This window comes from Saimiri boliviensis, chromosome 3, assembly GCF_048565385.1.
Source record: "Saimiri boliviensis isolate mSaiBol1 chromosome 3, mSaiBol1.pri, whole genome shotgun sequence".
Classification (NCBI taxonomy): Eukaryota; Metazoa; Chordata; class Mammalia; order Primates; family Cebidae; genus Saimiri; species Saimiri boliviensis.
In genome coordinates this window covers 139,572,104-139,593,814 of record NC_133451.1, presented here as the reverse complement: position 1 = coordinate 139,593,814, position 21,711 = coordinate 139,572,104, and the positions used below count along the sequence as shown (strand labels likewise).

The 21,711-nt window shown below is 39.7% G+C and overlaps 1 protein-coding gene across 6 annotated transcripts in view; it reads left to right on the top strand.

The window, feature by feature from the left end:
* The window catches only part of DCLK2 (doublecortin like kinase 2), a 183,030-nt gene that overhangs the window by 108,096 nt on the left and 53,223 nt on the right, over window positions 1-21,711 (top strand). For 3 of the 6 annotated variants that reach the window (XR_744863.3, XM_010338616.3, XM_003927987.4), the window contains exons 3-5: window positions 11,274-11,376; window positions 15,942-16,043; window positions 17,394-17,444. Coding sequence is in view for 4 of the 6 variants with exons in the window: in XM_010338616.3 (XP_010336918.3) it covers window positions 11,274-11,376; window positions 15,942-16,043; window positions 17,394-17,444 (256 nt within the window). In the remaining 2 variants the exon portion in view is untranslated. The remainder of the gene's footprint in view (window positions 1-11,273; window positions 11,377-15,941; window positions 16,044-17,393; window positions 17,445-21,711) is intronic. The other 3 variants (XR_744864.3, XM_010338617.3, XM_003927986.4) reach the window with 1 other exon arrangement.

Genomic DNA, 21,711 nt, shown 5'->3' with positions numbered 1-21,711 from the left:
GAAAACTAGAATCCCTTTCCCCAAGGTGAGGCCAGCCATAAAACTTAAAAATATTCCTCTGACTTTCCTCCCACCTTTCTCTGTAAGAGCTGGCAATACAGAAATTATCTGACCTACTTGTTTGATAGTAGATCATAAGATCCCCATTCCAGAAAGAGTCCTACCCCAAAGCCAGGAGGAGGGACTGCGGCACAGAGGGGCAGAGAGTGCAGGAAGACTCTGAACAGACGGGCATTGCTGAGTTTTTGTACCTCTGTTTACTAGCGTTATGTTACACCCTTTGTCCCAGAGCATAGAAGTGGATAGCTCTGTCTTTGGGTCTTTATCCCCAGAGCTTCTGTACCATGTAAAACTGTGATTAAATAAATTTGTTATGCTTTTCTTTTGTTAACTTGTCTTTTGTTAGAGGAGTGTCTACCCTGACCCTTATGATGGGAATCACCTTCCTGCCCTTACAGTGTCAGGCGCCTTCTCTTTGTGGAAAGCTCCAGAATGATTTGAAACCTTTTCCTATAGGAATTAAGACTGGGCATAGGGTGTGGCTCTCAGTAGGGGGCAGTCAGAGAACTGACATAGAAATGACCTCTTTTACAGGAAGGGTGATGATGGCCTCTCTTCCCAGAATATATTCAGAAGCTCAGTATCTCTGAATTCTTTAAAGCCTTTTCATCTTATTGATAGAGGCATTTCCTGAAGCCAAATCTTTGGTCTCAGTATTCCATGATTGATCTTAATTGGTGAATAGTTATTATTATGAGAAGGTTGCAGTGAGAAAAGATTAGATCCAGTCTTTTTTTTTCCTTTAAGGAAGCAAATCAAATGTAGGGAGTTGTCTGCAGATGCCATTGAGAAGCCTTTACTGTAAAAACTGTCATCTTTTAGCTTCAGTTCTGTTTCCATGGCAACCACATGGTCCCTGAGTGCCTGGCTGAATGAATTTACAGGAAGCCGAAAAACACTGCTATTCTAAGTAGCTTTCTTCTTGCTGTAGAAAGGGTCCTTCCCTTACTGTAGGCCAGCCAACATTTATTGGGAACAAAAAGGGCTATTTAGGCTCATTGTACTCTGGGCCAAGGGTAAAGAAATGGGGAGAATCCCAGCCTCTGCTTACTGACCTGTGAATTTGTTTTTCTGGGGTTGTTGTCACTAGCATTTTCGAAGGACCAAATGACTTATCTTTTCTTTATTTCTGATATGATTTCCCTGTTTATTATTATTTTTTATTTAAAAAAATTTTTGAGACAGAATCTCACTCCCTTGCCCGGGCTGGAGTGCTGTGGCACCATCTCAGTTCACTACAGCCTTGACCTCCCAGGCTTAAGTGATCCTCCCACCTCTGCCTCCCGAGTAGCTGAGACCACAGTTGTGCACCACCATGCCCAGCTAATTTTTTGATTTTCTGTAGAAACAAAGTCTCACTGTGTTGCCCAGGCTGGTCTTGAGCCCCTGGCCTCAAGTGATCCTCTCACCTCAGCCTCCTAAAGTGATGGGATTACAGACGTAAACCACTGCACCTGGTCTCCCTAATCATTTGAAGCAAAAGTTTTATCCTAGGGCTAGAGCTGTTTTAGAAAAATGGAGTGGAAGAGAATCGTGTCTGGAATGATGTTAGTTATGATGTAGTTAATTTGTTGATTTGATAGCTTTCAAGTATCTAGATGGGCAGTTATTTAAAAGAAGGGTCTCCTGCCAGCAATAAAAATAATGATAATGGCTCAGGCAGATTTTAGGTCATCGTTAATTGCATGTTAACATTATTTGGTATGTTCTTTGCATCTTAAAAAAGCTGCATTTCTGCTTGCTTACATGATAGAAAGCATATAGTAGAATATTGTTTGGGGGGTTTAAAATGAAATGCAGCTCCCTTTTGGCATTTTATGACTTGTAACTTGACCATTTATTAGGGAAAAAAAACAAAGCCTATCAATATAATTTTATTAAAAGCCCATATAATGTTTTTTGTTTCAAAGATAAGCCATTTACTCAATTTCCTTTCTGAGTTCCTTCAAATCCTTTTTAGAAGCAAGGTAGAAGTATTTTGCTTCTTTAACTACTCTTAGAGACAACCTTTTAGCTGAACTCTGATAATGAAAGCATTTAATTTCAGCAGGAGGTAGGGATTTTTGTTCTCTCTTTTAGACCCCTCCCCCAACACACAGTTAAAATTAAAGAAGAGCCATAAAAAATGCTGATGTATTCTATACTCCTGATATCCATCCTCCCATTATGTATTCTATAAAATGTGGTCCTTGTTCCAAAAGATGGACATTTCAAGAGTGCTAAGATTTTCACCTTTACTTTGTTTGGTAAGTAGATGGCAGTTTAAACTAGTCTCTCATTGAGATCCAGTGATGTTCCATTTGAATTTTTATCAGATCTTGGAAAACGTCAATAAAATAGGCTTGGAAAATATCTCCAGAGACCCGCATTTAATTCTACCTCAAGTCTCTGAATGGCACCAAATGTGGAGTGCATTTGCAAATTGCACTGCTTTAAATCCCCCCTACCAAATTGTTGCAGTAGCAGATTTCACAAGTAGTTTTTCTCAAATCATCCGGAAATAATGAAGAGATTTAATTCTTGAAAGAGCTTACATGATATAAGATCAGTTTTTAGAAAGTTATTTTAAGGTATCCAGGGCCAAAATTTGATCAACCAAATATTTACTATATCTTTTATAAGGAGCTATGTAAGGTTTGACTGGTCTGCTTGAACAATTTACAGGTTATCTTGGGATAGAAAACCAACATCATAAATTTGGGAACCAGGACTCTAATGCATTATAATGGCTTGATAAGAATCCATAGAATGTGAGATGAAACCTCTAGAGAGGGCTACTTGGAGAAAGTAGGACTCAAGGCATTTTTTTTTGTTTTCTTTTTATTATTTTTTGAGACAGAATCTCGCTCTGTTTCCCAGGCTAGAGTACAGTGGCACAGTCTTGGCTCACCACAGCCTCTACTTCCTGGCTCAAGTGATACTCTAGCCTTAGCCCCCTAAGTACTTGGGACCACAGGTGTGAGCCACCACACCTGGTTCATTTTTCTATTTTTTGGAGAGATGGGGTTTCTCCATGTTGCTCATCTCTAGAGACCCTCTTCAGGCAGGTCTCGAACTCCTGAGCTCAAGTGATCTGCCTGCCTTGTTCTAAGTGCTAGGATTACAGGTGTGAACCACAGTGCCCGGCCTCAAGGTATTTCAATCATTATTCATTCAAGAGAAATGTATTAAGCAAACCCTGTATGCTAGGTGCTATGTAATGCTGGAAATACAGTGATGAACAAGACTGCGTGTGTGGTGCTTAGTCTGGTGACAGGTCCAGACACAAAACCAGGTAGTTAACTTCAATGATAATGTCTATCTTGATCGAATTAGAGTTTTGAGGAAGCACCTGTATTTGGAGGGGCATTGAAGATTTTTTGAAGGACATACAAAGCTAAAACTTGAACAGAAAGAAATAAAAAAACGGACATTATTATGTAGCTACTTAAAATAGTGTTCCTTTTTCTCTCTCTCAGAAAAATGTATTTCAACTTTTCTAAAAGCAATCCCCTATAATATAAATAATAGCTCTTTTAAGAAACTAAAATATTTCGAATATTAGAGCAGGAAGGGATCTTAGAGAAATCCACCTTACTTTGACACCAATGGCTGTGTACTTCTGGAAAGAGTAAGAAACACAAGATTTTCAGAGTGTCAGTGGGTCAGGAAATGGGTGTCAGTCTTGTGTTTCTTACTTTTACCCCCTAACACACTGAACTCTGGTTCAGAATGTGAGTATCCAAGGAAGGAAGATTGTCTCTGTGTGTCCTCTGCCTTTTTCATTTTGAGGAAAGGGTTTATTGTGCTATTAAAGATCCATTGTATTAGTTCCTTCTCTCGCTGCTATGAAGAAATACCTGAGACTGGGTAATTTATTAAGGAAAGAGGTTTCATCGACTCACAGTTCAGCATGGCTGGGGAGGCCCCAGGAAACTTATGATCATGCTGATCATGCCGAAGGGGAAGAAAACATGTCCTCCATCACATGGTGGCAGGAAGGAGAAGAATGAGCCAAGGTGGGGAAAGCCCCTTATAAAACCGTCAGATCTTGAGAGAACTCACTATCACAAGAACAGCATGGGGGTGGGGGACCACCCCCATGATATAATTACCTCCCAGGAGGTTTCTCCTCCATCATGGGGACTACAATTTGGATTACAATTCAAAATGAGATTTGGGTGGGGACACAGAGCCAGACCATATCATGCATAGTATTTTTTTTTTAATCAGACCTCAAGCCTCTTTCACACATGTTTTTGTATCTTTCAACAGAGACCAAATAGGGAAAGAAAAAGAGTGACTGTGGCAAGCTATTAAGAACTAGCACTGAAATTATGGCTGGCACCTATTCACCCTAACCTAATTAATCTATCTACTGAAGAATAAAAAATTACTGTTTTAAGTGGCCTTCATTCACTTGGAAAGCTTAGATGTGCTCCTATAGATACATTATTTCTCACTTGGATGTTTCCCCATTAGATCCTACTGATTGCTTTAATTGTGCACCTTAGCAGAAATACTGCTTTCCCCTCATTTGTATAGCTTGCTTTCAAAGGCCACATGACATCCATTATTCCTGATGAGCTTCAGGAAGAGTTAATTCTTCCTTGCAGCGTAGAAAGAATTTAAAGGCAAACAGTAAGAGGCCTTCTGAACTGATACATTTTTCCTCACCCTTGTTAAGAATGATTCTGACATGTGTATTGATTTTTTTTTTCCTCAGATGGATTTAGTGACCTGGCCCATATCTCAGTGTTAAACCCCAGTTTAAAAAATTAAAGATAAAAGGAACAAATTACCAGAGTTAAAGAACACAGAATATGTTGTAAAACATAGAATAATTGACTTAGTGTTTAAACATGAGCTATTTTGAAGGTACTAAATATTTTATGGGTTCTCTTTTTATCAAGTAGTGTTCCTTTATTCCCATAAATTGGGTGTTCGTCTGGCATAACATTCACCCTATTATAACATTTTGAACTGTAATTATTAGTTGTCTTGTCCATTTTCACTACTAGACTGTGTGCTTCTTGTCTTCCATTTACGCCTGGCATATTATAGGAGGCATTTGATTGATGTTAGAATGAATGAATGTACAGTAGCAAATTTATGTGGCTCTCCTTGGTGAGAGAGAGTTATTTTAGTTTATATCAGATCCTGGGCATTTTATCAGATGTTCTACATTAAAAAGTATCAACTGAGTTTGGGCCACTGCTAGGAACAGTTAAAATACATAGTCCCAGGCTGGACACAGTGTCCCATGATGTGGCCAGCACTTTGAGAAGCCAAAGTAAGGGGATCACCTGAGCCCAGGAGGTTGCGGTTGCAGTAAGCTGTGATTATGCCACTGCACTCCAGCCTGGGTGACAGAGTGCAACTCTGTCTCAAAATGTGTGTGTGTGTATGTGTGTGTGTGTGTGTGTGTGTGTGTGTCTGTGTGTGTGTTGTGTGTAATCCCATACACTTGTGAAATTTAAGCATGAGCAAATAATGATTCCATTAGACTGAAGACATCTAGTATTGTTAAATATACAAATATGATTTTAGCATAAAAATGAGATTGATTTGCTTACAATTCTGTTTATTTACATTAGCTAAAAAAAGTTCGTATTTTGCATGCAGCTCATAAACCAAACCAGTGCTTTGCTTTAAGTGAAATATTTCTTATCCATTTTATAGTTGTTTATCTTTGTTTTTTTGAGGCAGAGTCTTGCTTTGTCATCCAGACTGTAGTGCATGGTGTGGCTCACTCAGTCTTCCTGCCCTGGCCTCTGAAAGCTCTGAGATTACAGACATGAGCCACTGCACCCAACCCATTTTATGACTATTCTAGGGAGCTGTTGGTAGACTGTGTTCTTTAATGATCTTTCCACAGGGATTTTGTACATTTCTTTCCCTCTGCCTGGAATACTTCCCTCTACAGATACTCATGTGTCTTGCTTCCAGTATTTTCTTCAAGTGTCACCTTTGCAATGAAGCCTTTCCTGACTACCCTCTTTAGTATTGCGGCACCCATCCTCTGCATTCACTCCTCCCCTTCTGTGCTCTTTATCTTCTGTTGTGACATACATTTACCTATGTATTTTGGTTATCATGCACTTCTCACACTTCCTCAATGAGGTTGAGAATTTTGGTCTCTTTTCTTCTTCCTTTACTTATGTATCCTGTAGCACCAAGAATAGTGCTTGGCACATAATCATTGCTCACTAAAAACACTTTGAACAAATGGAGGCAGAGGTTGTTTAATATCTTGTGACATGTGTCCCTGTCCCAAGTATACGTATACCTGAGACATGGTTTGTTTCTCAGTTGTATCTTTTATTCGCTTTATAGTTATTACTTCTTTGTGAGTAGCAATGACTGAATTGAGGCATATCAGAACCTAATTGAAAATTATGGCCAGGTGTGACGGCTCACATTTGTAATCCCAACACTTCGAGAGGCTGAGGCAGATAGATTGTCTGAGCCCAGGAGTTCAAGACCAGCCTGGACAACATAGTGAAACCTTGTCTCTACAAAAAATACAAAAATTAACCAGGTGTGGTGCAGCACCCCTGTAGTCCCTGCTACTCAGGAGGCTGAGGTGTGAGGATCCATTGAGCCTGGGAGATGGAAGTTGCAGTGAGCTGCAATCGCACCACTGCACTCCAGCCAAGGCGACAGAAAGAGGGAAAAAAATTGTATAATTTGGTTAACTGTTTAACCAAATAGGCATTCAGTGACTAGAACCTGAATCAAAGGGAGGCAGACATCTTACACACACTATGTTTGGGAATCCAAACTTAAACTGACAGGTGAAATGATTAAAAGGTCAATTAAAAACTAAATAAACTTTTATGGGAAAAAGAAAATCACCTCTTTGGTATGTTATATTCCTAAGACTTGTTAAATGCTTTTATTCCACAGATAAGTAACTTGATTATTTACTGTCATTTATTCTAGTCAAATGCCAACTAATTTAGTACCAGATGAAATAGTTCATTGTAATATAATCAATTAAACACTAACTGATTTTTTTAAACAGATTCATTCAGGTATATTTTTAAAAATTCAGTTATTCATGCTAAATTAATTGCAACAAAGTGCAATTACCCTTTTTAAAAAAATTGTATTAAACTTTAGTAGTTACATTTTACTTGGCCAAAAAAGTAAAACTGGATTCAACTCCATTTAAGAACCATGTACTGAATATAGGTATGTGAAAAACAAACAAATATAAAATAGACGACTATAAAACAAGACATAAATGACTACAGATAAGGTAAAATGAGTAAGAACTATAAGTAAAAAGGTAACCCGTGGGATTTCAGATGGGAAAGCAGCATGCTGTCACCCTGAAAGCAGAGATGCAGAAGTGGAGGGCCTGCGTCTACGTGGCTGGTTCTCATTTGCTACCTGTGTCCGGTCAAGTTTCTCTCTTTAGATCTGTTTTCTTATTTATAAATGAGGGATGATAATAGTATCAACCTCATGCAATTGTTGTAGGGATTGAGATAATACATATCACCATATAGACAGAGAATTCAGAGCGGTGAACTGATGCCTAGACTTAGGAAGTCTTAAACATAAGTGGTGGTGAGGGCAGTGGGTAATGTAGCTGTTGTACCACTCACCCAGAGAAGTTACTGTGTGTTTGAGAACTCAGTTCCAATAGGAACAAGCCCACAATGAGCCACAGTTCATTTAGCAAACATGTTTCAAGCACCCACCAAAGCCGGAAACTCTACTAGACCCGAGGGAATGATGAACAGAGAACACCCATGCCCGCCTGGTGGTCATGCACTAAAGGGTGGTCAGCCTGGGCGTGGTGGCTCACACCTGTAATCCCAACACTTTGGGAGGCCAAGATGGGAAGATTGCTTGAGCCCAGGAGTTTGAGACCAATGAACTCCCGGCACCTCACACTATAGGGCATCATAGGGAATCCTGTCTCTTAAAAAAAAAAAAAAAATAGCCAAGTATGGTGGCTGTGGTCAAGGCAACTCAGGAGGCTGGAGTGGGAGAATCACTTGAGCCCAGGAGGTTGTGGCTGCTCAGTGAGCCATGATCATGCTACTGCACTCCAGCCTGGGCAACAGAGTTGAGACCATGGAGAGAGAGAGAGAGGGATGGATGGATAGATGCGAGAAAGGCCTAGGAAACGGTGTGAGGAAAGGCAGGAATGGTGATAAGAGACAGCTCTGAAGTTAAAAATAGCCCAAATGTCCTTAACTGATGCAAAAAATTGAACAGAATGTTGTATATCCATACCACGGACTATTCAGCTACGAAAAGAACGAACTGCTGATAAATGTTACAACATGGATAAACCTTAAAAACATGCTAAGTAAAAGAAGCCAGTCACCAAATATCATGTATCTTATGGTTCCGAATACAAGAAGTGCCTAGAATTTACAAATCTGCAGAGCTAGAAAGTAGAATATGGGTGCCCTTCATGGGGAGTGACTGAATGGCTGTGGTGTTTCTTTTGGGGATGATGAAAATATTCCAAAGCAAATTGCAATGATAGTTGCACAACTCTGAATATACTAAAAGACACTGAATCATGTATCTTAAATGGGTGAATTGCGTGGTGTGTGAATTAAAGCTCAATAAAAGCTTTTTAAAAACCAGTACAACACCAGCAGTTTGGGAGACCAAGGTGGAAGGATCATGTGGGCCAGGAGTTAGAGACCAGCCTGGGCAACATACAGAGACCCAATCTCTACTTACCTGCAGAAAGAGAAGGAGAGAAAAGAGAAAGAAAGAAAGATTTAGCCAGGCATGGTGGCATACAGCTATGATCCCAGCTACTCAGTAGGTTGAGGTGGGAGGATCACTTAAGACCAGGAGGTTAAGGCTGCAGTGAGCCGAGATTGTGCCATTGCACTATAGCCTGCGTGGCAGAGCAAGACCCTGTCTCAAAAGGAACAAACAACCCACTAGCACTGTGTGGGCAGGCAACCCAAAGTCATCTTGACGTGGCTGTGGCGTGAACAGAAGAAATGGCAAAGACAAGGTTGAGGGTCAGTTGAATGTGACCTTAGAAGGAGCATTAGCTTGTCATGAAGCCATTGAGGGCTGAGTGATATGTGGTCACCCAGTCATTCCTGTGAGAGACTTAATATATTGACACCTGTGTAGACGGGAATGACAGATACCAGGAATGAGTGAAAGATAGGAGGTCAGCAAACCTGTTACAGGGCAATGTCAAGAGTCCAGGTAAGAGAGAAGGAACCAAGGAGTAGAAATAGAGACGCTTGCAAACCATGTAAGAAGTAAAAAGGCCTAAATGTGAGTGGTTGATGAGGAAAGGAGAAAGCATGGCTCCCTGAATTCTAGCATAGGTGAAGGGGTGTGTGCTAATACTAGCAAGGACAGAACAGGAACAATGAAAAATGCAATTCTTAAAGGCCCCAGACACTAGCCAGAGCCGTTTCAGTGAGATACAGAAGCCACATACATCTTGGTTTGAGAGAACTGGAACAATCAGGCAGTCTCTGTGCCTGTTCCACTTACTGTGTGTACAGTCAACTTTTTGGCATTGCAAAAAGGCACGTCATTTGGGTCACTTAAGTACTATGACCTGAGCGATCTACATTGAATCTAGTTTACTTTCCTCTCTCTGGAGTATTGTTTCATAGCTCTGTAGTGAGACCTATTTTTTTCCCCAATAAAAAGCTAAACAGTGACTAAGAAAACTTAAGGAGCCATGTGTGGTGGCTCACGCCTGTAATCCCAGCACTTTGGGAGGCCGAGGCAGGTGGATCACGAGGTCAAGAGATCAAGACCATCCTGGTCAACATGGTGAAACCCTGTCTCTACTGAAAATACAAAAATTAGCTGGGCATGGTGGTGCGTGCCTGTAATCCCACCTACTCGGGAGGCTGAGGCCTGAGAATTGCCTGAACCCAGGAGGCGGAGGTTGCGGTGAACCGAGATCGCGCCATTGCACTCCATTGCTCTGGGTAACAAGAGTGAAAGAAACTCCGTCAAAAAAAAAAAAAAAAAAAAGAAAGAAAACTTAAGGAATATTGAGATTTCTCAGCCTGTCCAAGTACCAGAGCAATATTTGCTTTTCCCTAACTTTATTGAAAATAAATTACTTCTTAAGAAGAAATCTTATCACATATCCCATTGAAAAACTGGTAAAAATAAAGCCTATCTGTGTCCAAAGTCCTAGAAAATGGTTCTTCTGGTCACCACTGGGATAAATGCATGAATGTGCTCCGTGGGATAGATCCAGGTTCCGTGGAGCTGAAACGGATACAGTATGGAAGTGGAGGGTGGCCCTTTTTGAAAAAATGTGAAATGGGGCCAGGCACGGTGCCTCACGCCTGGAATCCCAATACTTTGCGAGACCGAGGTAGGCGGAATATGAGGTCAGGAGATCGAGACCCTCCTGGCCAACATGGTGAAACCCCATCTCTACTAAAAATATAAAAATTAGCTGTCCATGGTGACATGTACCTTAGTCCAAGCTACTGGGGAGGCCGAGGCAGGAGAATCATTTGAACCCAGGAGGTGGAGGTTGCAGTGAGCTGAGATTGTGCCACTGTACTCCAGCCTGGCGACAGAGCAAGACTCTATCAGGAAAAAAAAAAAAAGAATGTGAAATCGAGACCACATATTCAGATACAGGGCCTTGGAAGATCCCTGAAGCTTAAGCCTCATTAGCTTCATGGCAGATCTTCCTTTGATCTTGATAATGATGGTGGCAGGTGTGATGGGCTGAGCATTAACACATTGAGCACTCACAGGCTAGGTACTGTTCCAAGCAGTTTTTATATATTAATCCTCAAAACAACCCAGGGTATGGTAGCAGAGGTACAGAGAAGTCATGCCCAAGTTCACACAGTGGGAAGCAGAGTTACTATGAGCGGGAAGAAGGGCAGTATGGAAAAGAACACTAAACTAAGAACAGAGGCTTTCGTGAATGCCAGCTTTGCCACCCCTCTGTGCGGAACCTGGAGGATAAACCACTTACCTTTGCGTGTACGTCCTTGACTTCACCTGTCAAACAGGAATATTGATGCATGTCATGACTCCTTCAGTCTGTTGTTGTGAGGTCGAGAGAATGTGTGAAAGTACATTGTGAGGGTAAAGTGCTTAGAAACTTGGTATATATTACATGGCTTTCTCTTCTACCTCAGTACTGTAGCTGAGGCTTAAAAATTCATTTAATTTTGCTTACTTTTCATTTCACTTCTAATGTTTCTAATTTATTTCTTGGACATGATTTTTGTTCTCAGGTTACTTGTCTGCAAGACTTTTTTGGTGATGACGATGTTTTTATTGCATGTGGACCAGAAAAATTCCGTTATGCCCAAGATGACTTTGTCCTGGATCATAGTGGTAAGGCAATTCTTCAGCTAATTCGTTGACCATCTTTGTAACCCCTGAAACGAAGGCTTGGGATTTAGCTTCTCAGTTGGTGCATGTTAAGAAGTCTGGCATGTTGAGGGAAGATGATGTTGGCAGTACTATTTTTGAACCAGTGAAAATAAGGAATAACATGGAAGCATTTGCCTACTTACAAAAAAAAGAAAAAGAGTAACCTAATGCGTAATTCAAGTAGTTTTCGCTTTTAGCAATTCAGTTCCCTTTCTTAATGCATTGTTTTGCCGCTGAAATGTTCCATGCCTTTCTTTAGAATGGTGGTTGGCTCTGCCACCTTAAATTCATGGATAGTGTTTAACATGAAACAGTTGTTCATTTTTTGAGATGTGTATGCATAAGGAAATTTATATTAAAAAGAAATATGTAAAAGGCTAATAGTTGTTCATGGTGATTATCTGAGGTGTTTTTTAACCTCATTGGGGTTTTTTGGTAGCAACTTTTTTTTTTTAATTGAGACAGGGTCTCCTTTTGTCTCCTGTCCTGGAGTGCAGTGGCATGATCATAGCTCACTGCAGCTTCGACTGTGCTCCTGAACTCAAATAATCCTCCTTCCTCAGCTTCCTGAGTAGCTGGGACTAAAGGCATAAACCAATATGCCAGGGTAATTTTTAAATTTTTTTGTAGAGAGAGGATCTTCCTGTGTTGCCCAGGCTGGTCTTGAACTCCTGGCCTCAAGTGATCTTCCCACCTCAGCCTCCCAAAGTGCTGGGATTACAGGCCTGAGTCACGTTCACCCAGCTGGAAACTTTTAAAAAAATACTATATGTACGTGTGTGTGTGTGTGTGTGTGTGTGTGTATATATATATATGTATATGTATATATATATATACACACACACACACACACACACACACACACATAATTTGTTTATATAGTCATGAACTGTGTAAGGATGCTTTCTTTGTTAAGTGATGGACTGCATGTATGATTGTAGTCTCATGAGGATTTTTACCATATGTTCTCTATATTTAGATGCACATATCCTTACTATTGTTTTATGGTTGCATACAGTATTTGGTACAGTAACATGCTATACAGGTTTGTAGCCTAGGAGCAATAGACTATACCATATCGTCTGGGTGAGTAGTAGGCTACACCATTTAGATTTATGTACGTATACTCCATAATATTCACACAACAAATAAATTGCCTAATAATGCACTTCTAGAATGTATCCTCATCATTAAGTGACATATGACTGTATTTAGAAACAAAGCTATTTCATGAGCGAGATGAAAAAATCCTCTTTTCCTGACTTTGGCCAGTATATGGAATTTTCAAGTAGTATTTGGCAATACTAATGTCAATTATTTCATATGTTACTGGTTTGGGGAATATTCTTTTACCGTATTGTCTTAAATTACTTCAAACCTATTACAGTAGTTGATTATTATAGCTGATAGTAAAGTCAGCTTCCTCTTTAAATGAAGTAAAATCATTACACACATCACATTTCAGAGGAGAGGGATCTTAGAGATATGGTCCGCCTCTTTAATTTTATAAATGAGGAAAGTTGGCTTTAAAAAAAATTAGGTGGACAGTAGACTGCTTCTAAGTTGTAGTGTTTCTGAGAGTCCAGAATTAGAGAACTATACTACCAAATAAATACAGCGATACATAAGCTTTTAAAATTGTGCAAGGATACGTTCTGTGGTACCAAACATCCTTCTTATTGCACCATATCAGTCACTCATGGGCTTGGGGGGTCATTCATTTATTCTTTTTGTTTTTCTGTTTTGCTTTTCGTCTCTGCCAAATTTGACAGTTTCTATATTATATTCTGTTGGACTGGTCCTATTTCAGGCTGGTGATACCATTGGAAAGTCCTTAATTATAGATAATTTCCTGTTATGTTATCTGTGCTAGTGCTCTCCCTCATTCCTGTGTGATTAAGGTTAAATAAAATAGGCATTTGTATATTTCTATTTTACATCTTTCTTAAATGAAGCTTTAGTTTCATATTTCTTTGATGTCAGTAGTGGTCATTTTGAAAGTTGAGACACTGAAACTAAATATGTTCTAGGTTATAAAGTTAATATGCATAACAATAACATTTGTTGAGCCACTTACTATGTATGTACAGCATTGTATTCAGTGCTTCATGGGTATGTTGTACACTGATCTAAGCCACTTGGAACGTGGGTAGTTTTTGTTGATGATGATCAGGGCCTGTAATAGTTAGAAGATGGTGAGAGCTATTGATTTCTTCCCTCTTGATCTTGAGTTACTTAACCTTCTGCAAAGTAGGAATTAATAATGGCTATTTTATAAGGTTTTGTGAGCATTAAATGAATTAATACATGCCATGCAGTTGGGAGAGTGCCTGTCACATACTAATATGTGTCTACTGCTATTGTTGTTGTTAATAATGTTACACCAACACCATTATGTGGTAAAATTTTACGCTGATTTTACGATGAGCAGGTCTCAGACTTAATTCTGCCACAGACACATTTATTAGGAGGCAAAGATTTATTTTTGTCAGTTATTTAACGTGTGTTGTACTCTTAATGAAGTCCCAACTCTGTGCTTTTAGGCTTCTGACAACATCTTGCTTTAAAGGTCCATTCAGAATCCATGGAATTCAGTTTACTCGATCTTAGTGAAGTAGCAAAATCCTTGATTAAGAGTTAGAGATGGGATTGGTTCCAATTCTTTTTTTTTTTTTTTTTTTTTTTTTTTGAGAGACAGAATCTTGCTCTGTCACCAGGCTGGAGTGCAGTGGTGTGATCTTGGCTCACTGCAACCTCCGCCTCCTGGGTTCAAGCGATTCTTCCACCTCAGCCTCCCGAGTAGCTGGGACCACAGGCGAGTGCCACCACACCCGGTTAATTTTTGTATATTTAGTAGAGATGGGGTTTCACTATGTTGGCCAGGATGGTCTTGATCTCTTGACTTTGTGATCTGCCCGCCTCGGCCTCCTAAAGTGCTGGGATTACAGGCGTGAGCCACCACGCCCGGCCCCTGATTCCAATTCTTTTTTTGATTTTTCCTTTTTTTAAAGATGGGGTTTCACCATGTTGGTCAGGCTGGTCTTGAACTCCCAACCTCAGGTGATCCGCCCGCCTTGGCCTCCAAAGTGCTTGGATTACAGGCTTGAGCCACCACTCCTGGCCCTCCAATTCTTAAACCTAGGATGTAATTCTGAAATTCTAGGTTGTTGGCTCTTGATATTTATGTGTCCTGCTTATATAAAACAGTAGCACTGCATTTAAGATGTTTCTAATAAACTATGCACACCTTTCAACAGTTGGATACTTTTAACATCCACAATGCTAATTAAGAAAAAGTTGCTATCTTTGTCTAAGGTTTTGATTAGAGTCCTTCAAATGCTGACTAGCCTCCCCTTGGGTGTATTTTCCTGATTAATGTAGTTGTCAGTTTACTGTCCCTGGAGTATAGACTAAAATTAATCTGCATTTTAAACTTCCTGCATAAATTGAAGTATTTTAGAGTAAACTACAGACAGTATGTTATCTAATTTAACCCTTATAACAAGTCTGTGATGCAAATTTTATTCTTACACAATTTCTTTGAGAAAAGAACCCCTGAGGCTTGCAACCAAGGCCCCATAGTTAACAAATGTCAAATCCATTCATCCAAAATCTGCACAACTCCAAAACTCAATGTTCTTCATTATTTAAATTAGAAGTGATTACTTTAGCTATAATTACTTCTGGTACTCGGTTATTTTATTTGGTGATTTATGGAAGGAACAGTTACTATTTAAAGCTATTTTCCTCAGCCGGGCATGGTGGCTCACACCTATAGATCCCAGCATTTTGGGAGGCTGAGGTGAGTGGATCACCTAAGGTCAGGAGTTCTAGACCAGCCTGGCCAGCATGGCGAAACCCCTGTCTCTACTAACAATAGAGAATACTAGCTGGGTGTGGTGGTGGGTGCCTGTAGTCCCAGCTACTCAGGAGGCTTAGCCAGGAGAATCACTTGAACCTGGGATGCAGAGGTTGCAGTGAGCCGAGATCGCACCACTATACTCTAGCTTGGGCGACAGAGCCAAACTCCATCTCAAAAAAAAAAAAAAAGAAAAAAGAAAAAAAAAAAGCTATTTTCCTTGTTTTTGATGTTCTATACTTTGAGAAGATGGAAAGTAATTCAGGAGGGGGTTCATAAGTTAGAGTGCCATACCCTTTTAAAATAAGACAATCAAGAAGTTGGAGAACATAATAAAATTGTAGTCTTTGCCTGTCAGTGCTACTAAGAAGATAGTTGCACAGGTATAGATCAGGTTGTGGATATTTGTGTGTTTCAGGTTAGGACACTGGCATTTCTATACTTAATTAGCTCCATCTGGAACAATGAGGCAAAGTCCCAAGATGTGTAGCCTGACTGAAGGTAAACTCAGCTGTAATTTTGGGACAATTGCTTTGTATGTTCAGTTGTTTAACAGCAATAGAGGAATTATCAGGTAATGGTTCTGATCAGTAAACAGTTACATGTAAATCTGCTTTTGGTTATTATTAAAACCAGATTAAGTTAATATACTTTTGTTTCTTTATAGAATGCCGTGTCCTGAAGTCATCTTATTCTCGATCTTCAGCTGTTAAGTATTCTGGATCCAAAAGCCCTGGGCCCTCTCGACGCAGCAAATCACCAGCTTCAGGTAGTTAATGGAAAAGGAATAGATCAGGAATCCCCAAACTTTTTACACAGGGGGCCAGTTCATTGTCCCTCAGACCATTGGAGGGCCGCCACATACTGTGCTTCTCTCACTGACCACCAAAGAAAGAGGTGCCCCTTCCTGAAGTGCGGCAGGGGCCCAGATAAATGGCCTCAGGGGGCCGCATGCAGCCCACGGGCCGTAGTTTGGTGGCGCCTGGAATAGATGGTCAGAGAAGGAACAGATCATTTTCCTTCTGTTTTCTCTAATTTTTATGAATTAATAGTCTTTGCCAGGCTCGTATTTAGCCAGGTTCGAGAAAAACAGAGATGGCATGACTTTTAAAACCAAGTTAAGTCTGTTTCCCCAAGTTGTAATAATTCTCCTAAGAGAATTGTGTGGTTTTGTTCTGACACATTTTCTTGGGAACAGCCTGATCATCTAAATTCTGCTGGTATTTGCGTAGAAGTGTTTCACATTTTGACCTCTGTATACTGCATTTTGAATTTTGTGGTTATGATTGTGGATAATTATTTTCTTAACATTACCTCTTATTTTTTTAAAACACATGCACACACTCTATCCAGAAATGTATTTACTTGCCACATTTCCACTGGGTCCTCCCTCATTAGAAGATACAATCATAGCAATGATTATTGTGTAAAAGTAGTACTTTGTTTGAGAGTCAGCCTTACGTATAATTAATTTTCTTGCAGGTTCTAAGCCTATAAATTTGTCATAATTTTGACTGCACATTTTTAAAAATTAAAAACATCCATAAATATCTTAATATATTGATCTTTTATGGGTTTGTTTATAGTAATGAAGTCTGTTGGGCTGGGTGTGGTAGCTCATGCCTGTAATCCCAGCACTTTGGGAGGCCGAGGCAGGCAGATCATGAGGTCAGGAGATTGAGTCCATCCTGGCTAACATGGCGAAACCCCATCTCAACTAAAAATACAAAAAAACTAGCCGGGCATGGTGGCACATGCCTGTAGTCCCAGGTACTCGGGAGGCTGAGGCAGGAGAATTGCTTGAACCTGGGAGGCAGAGGTTGTAGTGAGCCGAGATTGTGCCACTGTACTCCAGCCTGGGCGACAGAGCAAGACTCTGTCTCAAAAAAAAAAAAAAAAAAAAAAAAAAGGTATCAATAACAATGGTCTCAATCATCAGACTTTATAAAATACCAAGTTTTTCAGACATTCCACTATTTGCTCCGTCCCCTTTAAGCACCCCCTCCCCCGCCCCTTTCTGTAGGGCAGGTTGTTTTACCCTTTATGTACACGCATTTAGAGCTGCTGAATAACCACTTTCCTTACTGTCTTCTGCTCTGTGTATACCGCATGTATACAGTAAAGCGGGGTGGCCACTACTCCAGTGCCTATTCTACAGCCAAATCCCCAGGTGAGCCATGACTACTGTGGCTGTGTTGCTCTGCTGAGTTTTTGTTTTTGTTTTTTGCCACTTTTCTGTTTCCTTTTGCTTCATTTCCATGAATGTATCTGGCTTATTCCAGTGCACATCTGTGTGGTTTGAAATGCTTTGCATTGCATAGGACACTTTAGCCTCCTCTATTTATTAGAGGACCAGTTATCATCTGAAGATTATCAAGTGCCTGTCTGTGTAGTCAGGAGTACAAAGTGATTGAGAAAGCATATCACCTCAAGGGGTCCATCTTCTAGTTAATTTTGGGAAATGTTGTGTTACTGAAAAAGGCTTAAGTTTTTTGGTAATAAGAAAATGGCCGTAGAAGCAATTTTGCTCTTCTGTGCTCACCTCCTCCCCACCCTGGGGTTAACAGTTTAGGAATCACTGAAATCTTAGAATTGGAAATACCTCATAATAACATATGCCAGAGTAGGATTATGAGGTGTTTCTTGTACATATAGGAGGCAACACTGTAATATTTCTAGATGTCAAATATTTATTTTCCTCAAGATATAGACTCAACCAATTTGCTCTAAAACAGTGATAGCTGACAATATGAGTATTTTTATCTGAAGGTATCTCTGCCATTAACCTTATTTCAAATTGTACCATGTTTTCTGTAAAGTATCTCAAAACTGAGAAAGCTAATATATATATAATATGGGACTTGCATAAATACATTGACCTAGGCTAATCAAAGGGTAGATATAGTTTTTGGTGACAGCTTTACAGATGCTTATTACATCAGTAAAAGTGGTTAAGTAGCTAACATCTGTGGTCCCAGCTACTCTGAAGCTGAGGCAGGAGGACCCCTTGAGGCCAGGAGTTTGAGGCTGTAATGAGCTATGATGATAATGCCTGTGAATAGCCACTGCACTCTAGCCTGGGCAAAGGAGGAAGGCCCTATCTCTTTAAAAAAAAATTTTAATAGAGAGTGGTTCAAGAATCGGGTATGATAATTCAGTTTTGTCCCCCTGAGGTCTAAAGAGAAAAATTAACATATTGAACTAAAACACATATCTCATAGCCACATTTGTCCTACAGACCATTAGCTCCAGAAGATAGCCTAATAAATGTATACATAACTCTTAACTTCAATTTATAATACTTAGAAACTAAGGAAAATTGTAGCATTCTAATAACACAAAATTTTCAACTAAGTCCAAATTTGGATTTGAGTTAAAAGAGTAAGCCTGAAACTCATCAAGTAAAAGTTGTAATATTTTAAAATCACATTTTAGAGAGAAAATAATCTTCATTACAAGAGATTAATTCAAACTGTGTTCAACATTTCAGCTATACAAAACCAGACGCCTGAGTCAACCACTGGGACCTGAGTAAATCTGAAGAAAGCTACTATATTTATCTGTGTGGTGCTACATAGCATGTTCTTCTCACTTTCTACCACCAGGAAGGAGAGAATTTTGTATTATTAAAAGCCATGGTACCCTGGAATGGTTTTACAGATTATAGCTATGGTATATTTGTTACCATTTTTAAAATTCCATGGGATTAATTGGAATTCAAACAGAGCTGGTAACTTGATGAACGTAATACTGTACCTTTCAACCTTGAGATGGACGTCCCAAGTGAAGTTTTGAGACTGCTTTGAGTGAATGAAGTCTTTTGGTTGACTAAATCTTTTGACAAAACTCTATCAAAAAAGCAAAAGAGTATGTTTTTAAAAAACACATAAATATAAAGCTAGATAACATAAATGAGTAAATGGTTACTGTTGCCCAGACTGGAGTGCAGTGGTGTGATCTCGGCTCATGGCAACCTCTGCCTCCCAGTTCAAGCGATTCTCGTGCCTTAGCCTCCTGAGTAGCTGAGACTACAGGCATGCGCACGCGCCACCATGCCTGGCTAATTTTTGTATTTTCAGTAGAGACAGGGTTTCAACATGGTGGCCAGACTGGTTTCAAACTCCTGGTCTCAAGTGATCCACTTGCCTCAGCCTCCCAAAGTGCTGGGATTACAGACGTGAGCCACTGTGCCTGGCCATTATTTTAGGATTTTAGCTTGTGAATCTTTCATAATCTGCCAAGATAAAAAGTATTCAGAGAAAACAAACAAAAGAGTCCCCAAGTTTATTTCTTTCTTTAGAGTTGAAGGGGGGAGGATAAAATTTCAGAAGAGAAAATCCAGGGGTGCAGTGGCAGAGAGGAAGCATGGTGCAGGTGCTGGCTGTTGGTGGCAGCGGGAGAGGGTGTGCTGTGGTGCTGTCCAGGATCCCCATTAGCCTCCCCAGAACTGGAGAAATGTGCAAATAAGTGAAATTCAGAACTCATTCAAGAGCATTGTTTAGAACCTTCAAATGCTATAAAAACTTAGAGGACTAGGCCAGGTGCCGTGGCTCACGCCTGTAATCCCAGCACTTTGGGAGGCCGAGGCGGGTGGATCACAAGGTCAAGAGATCGAGACCATCCTGGTCAACATGGTGAAACTCCATCTCTACTAAAAATACAAAAAAATCAGCTGGGCATGGTGGTGTGTGCCTGTAATCCCAGCTACTCAAGAGGCTGAGGTAGGAGAATTGCCTGAACCCAGGAGGCGGAGGTTGCGGTGAGCCGAGATCGCGCCATTGCATTCCAGCCTGGGTAACAAGAGCGAAACTCCGTCTCAAAAAAAAAAAAAAAAAAAAGCCTTAGAGGACTATATGTGATTAGTGTCTCTTTAGGATGAGTTATTTTGGTGAAAAGACACACATGTAGTTACTGACACCAGTTAAACCCCTGGCAGTGAGTTTGGTTAAGAAACTAGGCCTAGCCAGCGGGGTGTATTTTAGGGAGACTGAAGTGCTGCAGAGATCGCCATCTTTGGAACTGCTTTTTCTCCTTCAATCCCTTTCCTATTCCAAGGTAGCCTTTGCTATCAGCGTGGCTTTAGAATAGCAGTGAACACTGGCAGTGCTTACTGATTGGGAGCTGGTGACCTATGCAGGTTGCTGTGTGAGATGGAGAAAATACAAAAAAAAAAAAAAAAAAAAAAAAAAAAGGAAAATTTAGTCTCAGCTCAAAGCCACCTTACTAGTTTATTGCCGGTAATAATCTCTATTTTGTGTGAATTCCGTTGAAAAAGATTTTTAAAGGCTTTATTTTTTAGAGTAGTTTTAGGTTCACAGGCAAAGGTACACATTTCCTGTGTGCCTCCTTGCCTGAAGACTTGTGTAATTTTTTCCATTATCCACACCCCCCATTGGAGTGCTGCATTTGTTGCAATTGATAAACCTGCATTGAAACCCCTTAGTGCCAAAGGTCCATAGTTTACATTGAGGTTCACTCTGGTGTTGTATGCTTTATGGGTTTGGACAAGTTTATAATGACATATATTCACCATTACAGTATCATACAGAGTAGTCTCACTGCCCTAAAAATCCTTTGTGCTCTACCATTTAAAGAAGTTTTTTAACAGAAGAATCTTCTTTAGGAAGTTAATTGAAGAAAATAAGATTAATTGAAATTTAACTGGATTGAGAAATAATAAGGCCTGTTGAATACTCTTAAATGTTTTAAATTAATTGTACAGTTAATTGTGCTACATTTGTAGTCTAAGTACCCACATGTATTTGTTAATAAAATCTGGATCACTGACCATTATTTTTGAATGAGGGTTTTGAGTCAGAAAAATTTACGTTTTGGAAATTTAAAAATAACTGAAAGAAGTTTTTATTTATTTGTACTGAAATTTTAAATTGAGCAAATACAGTAAATGTGATCTCATAAACCCAGATATTCCTGTTTACAGATGATGCTTCTAATCATTAGTACTCATTGATCCACAATTCCTGCCTCTGCTCAAGGACTGGTACTCATTTTTTTTGAGTCAACTATTCAGGACCTTTACCTGTACTTTCGGCTTTTTATACTTATTAGCGTGATTTAAAATAACAGTTGTCTGCTCCCTCATGTTTTTTAAAAAAAGAATAAAAAGCAAATGAGCATCTCTTTTCTGTCCAAAAGGTGAATGACACTTTTCATCTACTTTGGGCAAGAGCTTTGAAGAGTTAAAATAAAACATTATAAATGCTCTATTTAGAGGAGAAAAGCATATATCAATACTAGATGTTTGATATCTAGTAGTAGCTATATCAACTACTAGCTTTGTGAAATTGTTGCAAAAATAGATTCAAATGATACAATCAGGCATAAGCATAAGTCATACTGAAATGTTTGACCAGAATTCTGTAGTGTAGAATCTGCAAACGAACTTTTCCGGGGGGAGAAGTTTCAAAGTTTTCAAA